The 11,755-nt window shown below is 51.0% G+C and overlaps 1 protein-coding gene across 1 annotated transcript; it reads left to right on the top strand.

The window, feature by feature from the left end:
* Positions 1-1,118: 1,118 nt before the first annotated feature.
* On the top strand, positions 1,119-10,835 carry ASF1B (anti-silencing function 1B histone chaperone). The gene is made up of 4 exons (XM_059919811.1): positions 1,119-1,496; positions 6,973-7,088; positions 9,068-9,244; positions 9,626-10,835. Exons 1-4 carry the CDS (start codon positions 1,388-1,390, stop codon positions 9,830-9,832), a joined length of 609 nt encoding a protein of 202 aa, XP_059775794.1. The 5' UTR covers positions 1,119-1,387; the 3' UTR covers positions 9,833-10,835.
* The last annotated feature ends 920 nt before the right edge of the window (positions 10,836-11,755 follow it).

Below are 11,755 nucleotides of genomic sequence, written 5' to 3'. Positions count from 1 at the left end.
GTGGTATAAAGTGTAAAACACACAGGATTTCAAAGCCTTAGTACTAAGTAACAAAATGTAAGATACCTCAGTTGTATGTTTTTATACCGATCACATGTTGAAATGATATTGTGGCTATATTAATTTTAGTATATTAAAATTAATTTAACTTTTTAAAACTTTTTTTTTTAACGTGGTTACTATAGAAAAGTGTAAAATTAGGTATGTTGCCGCTGGTGGAAGCACAGTGAGTGAGTGCGGAGGTCCCTCGAGTCTTCCAGACTGGGGGCCACGGTGGTCCGGCCTACGCCTGGGAGTGTGAAGAGAAGTTTCTAGATGTATCATGTAATCATAAGTCAGGTCAATTTTCACGACCCCGTTCAATGGGCAGGGAAACGTGGCCTCGGGTAGTGAGTGGCAAAGGCCGGACTCGAACTCCCACTTACAGCGTTGTCCACATGAAACCTACCCAGAGGCTCTCGAGGGTGTAAGAACTGGATTCGAACCAGGCCCGACTCCCGGTCCCGGGATTCAGCGCGCCGCGTACCGGTCCCACCGTCTCCCCTCAAGGGTGAGTTAAACATTCACAACTTTCTCCCAGGCCGCTGGGCCTGAGGAGCCAGGAGCCCCTTCGAGCAACTTCCGGCAACGCTCACCAGCTGACAGACGCCAAAGGTGCAAACGCTCCTCCTTCCTCTTCACACGCGACTCAACCGCGCCAGCAGCCGACTTCTGCTCCACTCCCACGAATCCCCGGCCGATTCTTCTCTCCTCCCGCCCCCGCAGCCAGCTCAGCCAATCACCTCTCATAGAATCTGCTTTATTCCCTCCCCACTCCTGCCTGCCAATCACCGCAGGCCAAGCACCGCCCTTCTTTCCCTCTTAAGTGAGCGCCGCGCGCCACCGCTCGGCGGTTGGCTGCGCTGTCCCCAGATGGATGCTTCTCCCGGAAGGGCGGGGCTAAGCGCTGACCTCGCTGGTGCGGGGACCCTCAGGATTGGCCAAGAGGAGCCCTGCGCCGTGACCCCGCCCACCCCTACCCAGACTTCCGAGTCGGAGACTCTGGGGATTGGTTCTCCGTGGACACCCAAAGAAGCCAAGAGACGGTCCCGCCTCCCTCCCGCATCCCGGAGAGGGAGCTCCACGGATTGGTCCCGGGAGTCTCGGCGCGCGCAGACCGACGCTCCAGGATTGGCTGAGGGGGAGCTCGCGCAGTCGTGGAGCGTTGACGATGATTAGCCGGAGGGTGGGACCTGCTATTTGAAGGAGGCGCGCGGAGGAGACACGGACTTCAGATCGCGGTCGGAGGAAGCGGGAGCGGTTTCGCGCAACGCTGCTCCGCTGAGCCGATAGGACCCAGACGCGGGCTCGGCCCCAGCTCTGGCCTCGGCTGCGACCCGACGAGGCGATGGCTAAGGTGTCGGTGTTGAACGTGGCGGTGCTGGAGAATCCGAGCCCTTTCCACAGCCCCTTCCGGTTCGAGATCAGCTTCGAGTGCAGTGAGGCCCTGGCAGACGGTGAGGCTGCGCCCGTGTGGAGACCCCCTCGCCCCTGGGCCAACCCCCACCTCCCCTTGGAGACAGCCCCGAGGCCAACCCTGTGAAACACACCCCCCCTCCCCCAACCGAGATGTCCCGTGAACCAAACCCCCTCCCAGCCCCAACCTGCCTTTGGAGACTACCCCACCCCCACCCCCACGGTTACTCCCGTTTTCCCCCGTGGAGACTTCATCATTCCCCTCTTTCTCCTGTGGCGCTCCTCCTGGGCACCTGTGTTCTATGTAGAAACCTTCTCAGCCTCCGTTCTTTAACTTGCAGAGACACTCAGCCACCCCGTCTTCCCTGTAGCAAGAAACGCCCCACTTTCTGTTTCTGTACGGGTAGACTGCCGTTTCAGCCACCCAGTCTTCCCCACCAATCCCCTCTCCCCTGTGGTGAGACACTCCCACCCCACTCTTTTCCTATGTCGATCCTAACCTCCAGGCCCCTCGAATTTCCCCAGTGGAAACCTCAGCCCCCTCCCCCATTTTCCCTGTGAAGATCCTCTCCCCCTGTGGCAAGACCTCACTCGTCCCCATCTCCCCATTTGTCTCCCCATAATCTCCTCCCCTACCTGCTGATACTTAACCCCAACCCCAGCTACTTCTGCTTGTTTTCTACCCCAAACCACATACCCTAGAACCTGGCTTCCCTCCTTAGTCTGGCCCCAACCCTCTACTCCACCCTGGGAGGCATGGCCTGGCTTCTGGCTCCAGTCTTTGAGGATAACCTGATCTCCCCAGCTCCTGTTCCTCCCGCCTCTCTGACTGTGGGCTTCAATGTACATACTCAAATCTGAGGGGTGGCATGGCCAGGCAAGCATTAGCTGGTTCCTACTGTTTGCCTGCCAGATTCCTGCTGACCTACTGCAGCAATGCTCCCAACATTTTTGATGGTCTGACCTAGTCTGGGGGTGGTGGGTGTTCCAGGCTGAGCTGTGAAGGTATCTGGCTTCAAACAATCATCTGGGAGGTCACAACATTTTGTGCATCTTTTCCAAGGTGCTTTCACAGATGTACTTACTCATCTGTGTAACAAAGGTGGACATGGCTCTCATCTCACAGATGAGAAGATGGGAGCCACAAAGAGTAAAAGACCTTTCAAGTAAAGTTCTATAAAAATCGAAAAATCTGAGGTCATTCAGCGAGTCTTGGCACCACTTTCAGGAGGAAGTACTCCATTAGATCTCTTCTCCACTTGGTGGTTAAAAGAAAAGAAGAGGCAGCGGCTGAGGAGGTGGAGATCTGTGAGGCCAGGGTGTGCTAACCAGCACCTCTCAGTGGTAGGGGGGTGGTTTGCCTGCATATCGGCCCGTGGACTAGCCTGGGGTTGATACAGTTTTGATGTGTGTGTGCTTGGGCTGGGCTATTGCACCAGTCTCTCCCCAGTTTCTCTCCTTTTTAAATTAAGGGGTCTCCTTGTGACTAACTATGGAATAAGCCCAGTTAAATCCTTTCTGGAACAAGGCAGGGTGTAAATAAATAAATAAGGTGTAGAATGACCCTGTGGAATAAGATTTTATTTTAAAGCCAGGAGGAGATGTAAGGAGCTAATAGGTTAAGGGATTCACAGTTCCCTAATGGCAGGAGATCGGGTTTCAATCAGCCTGTTTGTGCTCCTTGCATTTAAAAATGGTTGCATGGTCGTTATCTAGTACTTTAATTCCTACAAAGCTCCTGCTCTATTACTTTAGTAATCTGTTTATAGAATCAGAGCAGGAAAGGCTAAAATCAACCTGCTGGTTATTATTTTTTAATAGAAAGAAATGGAATGACTTCTCCAAGGTCACACAGCCGGTTTGTAGAATTATTAGCCCTAGGTTTTGTCTCTGAGTTCTGTGTCCAGGGTTCTTTATCTTTGCTATAACCTGGGAAAGAAGGCATCCTATTTTAGATGTGGAGCGTAAACAGGACTCAGAGGAGGGAAAGGGGGTGCTATTATTATTTATACCTGGACAATAAAGCTTTTGCTCAGAGAAATTCCAGTTGGAAAGCCAACTCTGGCCTAGAAATCTAGACTCTTTGGTTGTACCTGTTGAGCTGTCCTTCACTCTAACCTGCCAACTTCCTTTCTGCCTCTTCCCACAGAGCAGAGAGAATTTGTTTCCTGCCTCCCAGACAGATGGAATGGGCCTGGCTCTAGAAGTCTCTCAGATTCTGGAGGAATCTCAGTCTTGTTACCTGGTGACTTCAGACACTGGCAACTGAAGAGCTGAACACCCAATCCCCAGTCTGACCCATTTCTCAAGGGTTCTGAACCCCTTTTGCTCTCTTTTCTCCTCAGCATCTGGAAATAGATGCTTCCAAGGCATGGGTCTACATTCAATACATTGGGTGTGTTTTTCCCTTGTTTAGTTGAGAAATTCAACAGGTACTACTTGAATAAGTCTTGGAGCCAGATGTTCTGACCCACACCTAACACCCTGAGGTCAGGCCAAGGTTCATATGTATGATTACGAACAAAGGGAAAGTGATAAACAGAAAAAGACCTACTAGATAAGTTGTTGTTTTTATAAATTTATTTATTTATTTACTTTTGGCTGCCTTGGGTCTTCATTGCTGTGCCCAGGCTTTCTCTAGTTGCTGCAAACAGGGGCTACTCTTTGTTGTGGTGCATGGGCTTCTCACTGCGGTGGCTTCTCTTGTTGCAGAGCATGGGCTCTAGGCGTGCGGGCTTCAGAAGTTGTGGCTCGCGGGCTCTAGAGCGCAGGCTCAGTAGTTGTGGCGCAGAGGCTTAGTTGCTCCACAGCATGTGGGATCTTCCCGGACCAGGTCTCAAACCTGTGTCCCCTGCATTGGCAGACGGATTCTTAACCACTGCGCCACCAGGGAAGTCCTGTCGTTTTTAAGGCAGGAAACAGATTCTCCAGCTAGTTCAACTACGATATATATATTTTTTTAACGTGTCTTTCATCATATCATTGGTTTGGGTTTTGTTTTCATACATAGTAGAGCAGCATCTTGTGCAGTGGTTAGATTATAAAGTTAAGGCATAAAGACAAAGTGTAATGTAAGGAATTCCCTGGCAGTCCAGTGGTTAGGACTCTGCACTTCCACTGCAGGGGGCCCGGGTTCAATCTCTGGTCAGGGAACTAATCCCACAAGCCACATGGCATGGCCAAAAAGAAAGAAAAAGTAATGTAGTCAATTTACCCTTGAAATTACTCAGAATGTTAGGCACACAATGTTACATGTGTGCGACTGTGTCCCATATTCAGTAGGACTGAGTTTGTGCTGTGTTGGTGATTGATGCCCCATATCTCATTCAAAAGTGAAGTCACTTCAGTATGCTTCTGCTTAAGACACTTGAGCAGGTTTCAGGCAATTCCAATTTGTAGATCCTCATTTCAGTCATCTTCTGTCTTCCATAGGTGATCTTATCAGCTCCTCTAACCCTTGAGTATTTCTCTGCAGTCCTTGGTTAATTCTCTGGTTTCTTTCTGGCCTGTGTGGAGGGAGCCATCGTGACCCATTTGCTTGTCCACCTGCATTTCTCTCTTCTGGTCAGCCAACGTGCTTTCTTGGTAAACAAAATCTTTGTTTAGGTTTTGCTAACAGTATTTTTTTTTTTTTGGCTGCACCATGCAGCTTGTGGGATCTCAGTTCCCCAACCAGGGTTTGAACCCGGGCCACAGCAGTGAAAGCCCAGAATCCTAACCACTAGGACACCAGGGAACTCCCTTGCCGACAGTACTAAATGCTGAGAGCCCACGGCATACACCACGGCCTGCTCTATTAAAATCTCCTTTTTGTCTCCCCCTGCAGCACATTAGTTAATGCACACATGTGTGACTCCCCTGGTGATGGGGGAAAAGGCCAGAAGGAAAGATATCAAATGATAGAGCTATGTTAGAAAGGTGAGAACAGAGCTAGCTTGTTTTCTGTTCATCCAAAAATGTTATTTCTGGTTGTGTCACTACTTGTAACAAAAATAAATCAGTAAACTTAACTCCTCCCTGCAAATAATAAGAGACTGGAGTTTGACTGAACCCCAGTGAGCCCAATGGCCACCACCTCCTACAGATCTGTTAGGGTCCCTGAGTAGAAGGCCTGGGTGTCAGCTGCAAAAGGACAGGAGGCCAGTGTATCGAGAAGGGGATGGAGCCCAGGTGACAAACCTCCATAGTCATGGCCCGGCATTGCTGTGCTTCCAAAGTTGAGTGCTCTTGTGGGACACTAGACCAAGGAACAGGGCAGCTTCTAAGACAGTTTGCTTCCTGTGAAAATCACAGCTTGTGAAACTTTCCCTGGCTGCTGGAGCCATAGGTTGTGTAATTTCAAAGAACCTAAAATAAGTTTCAGGTCTCCTGCCAAATTTCCGTGTAGTAGCATGACCTTGCCCCTGATACACTTGGACCTCCTGCAAGAGGCCGCAGTCACTGGGAATTTCCTGTGATTGACGGGCAGGGTCTCATTGAGCACTTTCCCTTTTATCTTGCCGGAACATACCCAGGAATGTGAGTCCCCTACTGGATGGGATGCAAGAAAATTGGGGTTCAGAGGATGGCCTTATGATGCCATATTTGTTGACTGAGTCGCTGTTGCCCTTATGTCTGAGAGCAGGCATGACTTGGTGCCGGATCTGGAGGACCCGGGGACTGGCTGGCTCCCCCAGCGACCTTATCTTCCCCTCCTGCCGGCTGGCTGTCCTACTGGATTGCAATCTGCTGCCCTGCCCCAGTTGTCGAGGGATCTACTCAGTTCGGTGGCACCGGTCCCTGTGTGTGAAAGAGGATGCTGCTTCCTATCCCAGCACCCAGTGGGCAGGGCCCTCAAATGGCCCAACTCCCTGCTGTTCCCTCCTCAGCACGCCTCCATGCCTCTGTCACGTGGCTCTTAATTCAACCTCTGCCATACGGTTCACCCTCAGGCTCTGAGAGGCCCAAGTTTCCCCGGAGGTGCAGAGTCAAGGTCGCCTGGCAAAGCTAGGCCCACAGGAGAAATTTCCCCACCGGAAATAGAGCTTCGCGCCTGCCCCAGTGATCGGGACCGCAGTGCCTGGCACTTAGTGCCCAGTGGGTGTCAGGTGTCCTTGAGAATGAAAATCTATCAATAGGGCTTCCCTGGTGGCGCAGTGGTTGAGAATCTGCCTGCCAATGCAGGGGACACGGGTTCGAGCCCTGGTCTGGGAAGATCCCACATGCTGCGGAGCACCTAGACCCGTGAGCCACAACTACTGAGCCTGCGCGTCTGGAGCCTGTGCTCCGCAACAAGAGAGGCCGCGATAGTGAGAGGCCCGCGCACCGCGATGAAGAGTGGCCCCCGCTTGCCGCAACTAGAGAAAGCCCTCGCACAGAAACAAAGACCCAACACAGCCAAAAATAAATTAATTAATTAATTATTTAAAAAAATCTATCAATATATTAAGGACCTATCCAAAACTAACATGAGAAGGCCCTTTCCCAGCCTTCTTGCTGTCAAGCTGTTTCAGTTCTTAACACCCTGTGTCCTTGCAGATCTGGAGTGGAAGATCATTTACGTAGGCTCAGCCGAGAGTGAAGAGTTTGATCAAATCCTAGACTCAGTGCTGGTCGGCCCTGTCCCAGCAGGGAGACACATGTTCGTCTTTCAGGTAAGAAAGGCTAGGCTTTAGGCCTTGACACCTAGAAACATCCTCTTCTACCCAAAAGCACACAGAATGGTTCATTGGTCAAAAAGTTCAGGTTCAAATCCTGGCTCTGCTCTCAAGCACTGTCTGACCTCTCAAAGGTACTTCAGACACCTCCCTCTCCTCCACCGCTATGTCATAACTGTTACCATGAGCCACTGATTTACAGTTGATTCTCATTACTCACGGGAGTTATGTTCTGTAAAGTTGCTGCAGACACTGAATTAGTGAATTAGTGAATACTACATCATTGCCCCTAGAGGAAATACAGCGTTATTTTCCTGCGAGTCACATTTTTAACAACCAGTCAATACATAATCTTGTTTTATGTTTTTCTGTTTAAAGACAACTTATTTTGTATTGTTGATTTATTCACATTGACCGCATGGCCCACATCACTAGAACTCATGCCTGAACAAAGCTTATCTAACACACATGTTTTCTCTATGAGGTACATCCCTTCTTGCTTTTAGAAACAGGGCAGCACTCAGCACTACGCTTTGGGGCCCTTGTAAACAGCAAAATTACCAACAAAAATGCAGAAACCGTGGCCCTGAGACCGCAAAAAAGACACGTGTTTACAGCCTGAGACTGCCTTGTTCTACCTCAGCTGGGAACGTGCACACTGAGCTACTCAAATCCCACCCCTTCTCTGTGCATGTCCTTAAATGACCGTGAAAGCCCCTGAATATTGATTTGGGGGTTACAAATACATTGTAGCAAGTAGTCGAATTGGCAAATACAGAATGCATGAATAATGAGGACCCACTGTAGCTGCTAAATAGCTCTAATCCAGCATCACGGGTTGTTGTCAGAAATGCAGGCTTCATGTGATTCTTAGGCACACTAAAGTTTGAGAGCCTCTGCTCAAATCCATTCATTTACCTGATCTTGGCTATTCCCGCCCCAATCTAAGCAACCTCATCCCATCACCTAAGCCCTCACCCACCCATATCCAATCCACCTAACCTACCCCACAGCCAGGACCGGCTTCCTGGGCATGCGACCCATGCAGTCACACTGGGCCCCACTCTTGGTATGATGTTCTGCTGTCACTGGCTGAAACTTAACTAATTTTTGAACATGAGGCCTTGTGTTTTCATTTGTTTGTTGCTTTTTTTTTTTTTTTTTGGCTGTGTTGGGTCTTTGTTGCTGCGTGCAGGCTTTCTCTAGTTGCGGCGGTGCTACTCTTCCTTGCGGCACGCGGGCTTCTCATTTCAGTGGCTTCTCTTGTTGCGAAGCGCAGGCTCAGTAGTTGTGGCGCACGGGCTTAGTTGCTCCACGGCACGTGGGGTCTTCCCGGACCAGGGCTCAAACCCATGTCCCCGGCATTGGCAGGCGGATTCTTAACCACCAGGGAAGTCCCTCGTGTTTTCATCTGTGTTGGTCTCATTTTGCACCAATCGTATAGCCGATCCTGTCCCTAACAACACACCCCACATCTGTCCGCTCTCTCTTCTTCTCTACTGCCTGATCTAAGCTACTGTCCTCTCTCCAGGATGACCTCTGTAGCCTCCTGCCTAGTCTCCGTGCTCCCGCTTAGCCCTCTTCCTATCGCAGCTCCACTGGCCTCCAGGGTCGTCTTTTCAGACAGCAGGAGTGATGCCACACTTACCTCCTGCTAAACATTCTCGATCTTTCCCAAGCCCTTAACTGACTGGTACCTACCTGCTCACCTCCTGTTCAGCCTCATTTTGTACTGCTCTCCCCCTTGCTTACTACACTCCTCCTCAACACCATATACTCCTCCTTGATGGCACCTGTCACATTCGGCACTTTACAGACATTTGTGTGATTGATTCTGTCTTCACCACTGGACTGAAAACCCCTGAGGGCAGAGACCCATACTTTTGGCTCAGTAAATATACGTTGCTTGAGAATCGTATTACCGGTCAAGGTGTGACTGGCAATCAGTGCTAAGGCCCAGCCTGTGTTTCCCCTAGGCCGATGCCCCCAACCCATCCCTCATCCCTGAGACTGACGCCGTGGGTGTGACTGTGGTCCTCATCACCTGCACCTACCACGGACAGGAGTTCATCCGAGTGGGCTACTATGTCAACAATGAGTACCCTAACCCTGAGCTGCGGGAGAACCCACCCCCAAAGCCAGACTTCTCTCAGGTGGGTCCTTTCTCCACACTTCCTGCTTCAGACAGGCTGGCTCCTTCGCACCTGGGGGTAGTTGAGTCGTTGGAATTGGGAGCCAAGGTCACTTCTTAAGGATTTCAAGTAGTGCTCAGCTCTTGCAGCGCCGGGCTAGAACAGGAAAGAGAGAGGTCTTTGTTTCTCAGAATTTTGCCTCGCAGAATCAAGATTAGATAGGCCCCGGCCCTAAATCATGGTGCACAGGCATTCCTTAGAGTTCTACACATATTGTTGGTGGTGATGGAATAAACAAGGTCTGCTCTTCCTGGGCTTGGGGCGGGATCTGAGAGTGCCCTGCTCTGTGGGAGTAATGCGAGGGCATGCTAACGAGGGTTGACGTTCCTTTTCCTGCCCCAGCTCCAGCGGAACATCTTGGCCTCAAACCCCCGGGTGACCCGCTTCCACATCAACTGGGACAACAACACGGACAGGCTGGAGGCCATAGAGAACCACGACCCAGCCCTGGGCTGCAGCTTCCCCCTCAGCTGCACTCCCATCAAGGGCTTAGGTCTCCCTGGCTGCATCCCTGGGCTCCTCCCTGAGAACTCCATGGACTGCATCTAACTGTGGGACTCTACGCCCTACCTGGGCCCAGCTGGGACTGCGGCCAGTCTCCTGGCACATCTGGAGGGGGCAGCCGGGCCTACAAGAGAGTCTCAGGGAGGCCACATGGAGGACTTTGGGGCCATCAACTATATCCAGGCCAGTCAAACTTGACACCAAGGAAGGAAGGGGCTTCAGGTCTCTCTCTCTCAGCCCCGGCCCAGAGGATCACCTCACCTCTACTGCCCAGGCCTGAAAGAAGCAGGTACTTCAGTTCTTAATTCTTTCTCTCTTGTGTCCTTTCTCACTTCCACACACATTATAAACTCCACCTGCGGGCCATTGTGCCACCGCACTCCAATAGTACCGTTGACCCAAAGCTCTTCCCACAGACCTCCCTGGCCTGCCTTGAGGCTTTCTTGGTCTATGCCTGGCAAGGCTTCAGCCCTGTTGGGCCAAAGGCTCTGTCATTCATTTTCCTTCCCAAACATCTGAGCAGATCCACCCAGCTTTCTGGAGTCACAGGCCAGGAGTCTTGGTAGCAGGTGGACCCGGACACAATTTCTGTCCTTCTCCTAGGATGATTTTTAGGTCTTTTCAGTCCAGTAGCCCTCTGGAAAACTCTGTTCCCAAGAGGGTGATGAGCAGGATGCTGAGAAAAGATGGCTGATGCTCCTCTCAGTCACAACCACCTTCCTGCTGCCTCCCAACTGGATCTGCCTTTCCCTGGAGGCTGCCCTTGTGAGAAGATGGAATGTTGGAGGGGCCTTTTGTGCTCTGTCTCAGTATCGGTATCAGGGCCCCTCTGCTTCTGGCTGCCTTGATCTGCCCTCTGCTAAGACCTCATGCTCTCAGAGGCCACAGTGCAGACAAGAGAAGCAGTAGGGACCCTGAAAACCTTCCCCCCTCCGCCACGCTCCCCACCCTTGCCCGCATCCCCTCGCTGCTACATGGATGCTGTTGTGTTTGCAGTTTGTCTGTTAAAGTGTTTTTATATTAAATATGTTTGGTTGGTCTAAAAATAAAAGGCACTTCATCTAGACTGTTTCGGCTTTTGTCTTGGGTAGACTGAGGCAGTTCGTCCATCTCTCCTCATGACTGGGCAGCCTCCGTCCCCAGCCAGCAGGATGACGGCTCCTTGTGCCCTTGCTCAGCTTCTTACTCTAGTCTTGCTTGTTATAGTTGTATTCCAGACTGAGGTCCAGGGAGGGGTTTTTCTTTGTCAAAACTTAAGCAGCCCAGCTGTTCTGTAGATAGAGCATAACCAGTGATTGTTCAGACTTTGACCTTGACCCACAGAAATTAGTTAACATTGTACTCCAAGGATACACACGGCAACACTTTTAGTAAATTTTACTTAGCCTTACTTTGTAACTCCACAGCCCCAGGTGGAGTGGTTTGGCTGATGAGCCATTTCCCCACAATTCACAGAAAATCATAGACTCTTCCTTCCCTGAGACTATGGTGGACTTAGGAACATGGGTCCAGACAGCTGCTGGGTGGGGTGCAGGTTGTATACAAGTCCAGAGGCAAAGCAGTGAATTGGCTTGTAGACCTGAGACGAGCTAGCCTCCCCAAGCCAAGGAGAGCTGCCTCATCCAGTCTCCTGCCCATCGTGTCACTTCCTGCTTGGGCCTTCCTCTACTTCAGTGGTTCTCAACTGGGGGCAGTTTTGCCCCCCAGGGCACATTTAACAATGTCTAGAGATGGTTTTAGTTGTCACAGCTGCCGGAAGAGAGGGAAGTTCTACTGGCGTGCCGTTGGTAGAGGGACTGGAGATACTGCTAAACACCCTATAGTGCACAAGACAGCCCCCCACCTCCACCCCAGCTAGGATGATCTGGCCCTGAATGTCAGACATGTGGCAGTGGGAAACTGACCGTCCTCAGGCTGTATTTAAAGGGCACCCTGAAAAAAGGGGCATCTTGCACTCCTCTGCTCCAG

This window comes from Balaenoptera ricei, chromosome 3 (assembly GCF_028023285.1).
Source record: "Balaenoptera ricei isolate mBalRic1 chromosome 3, mBalRic1.hap2, whole genome shotgun sequence".
Classification (NCBI taxonomy): Eukaryota; Metazoa; Chordata; class Mammalia; order Artiodactyla; family Balaenopteridae; genus Balaenoptera; species Balaenoptera ricei.
This window is presented reverse-complemented; position numbering and strand designations above follow the sequence as displayed.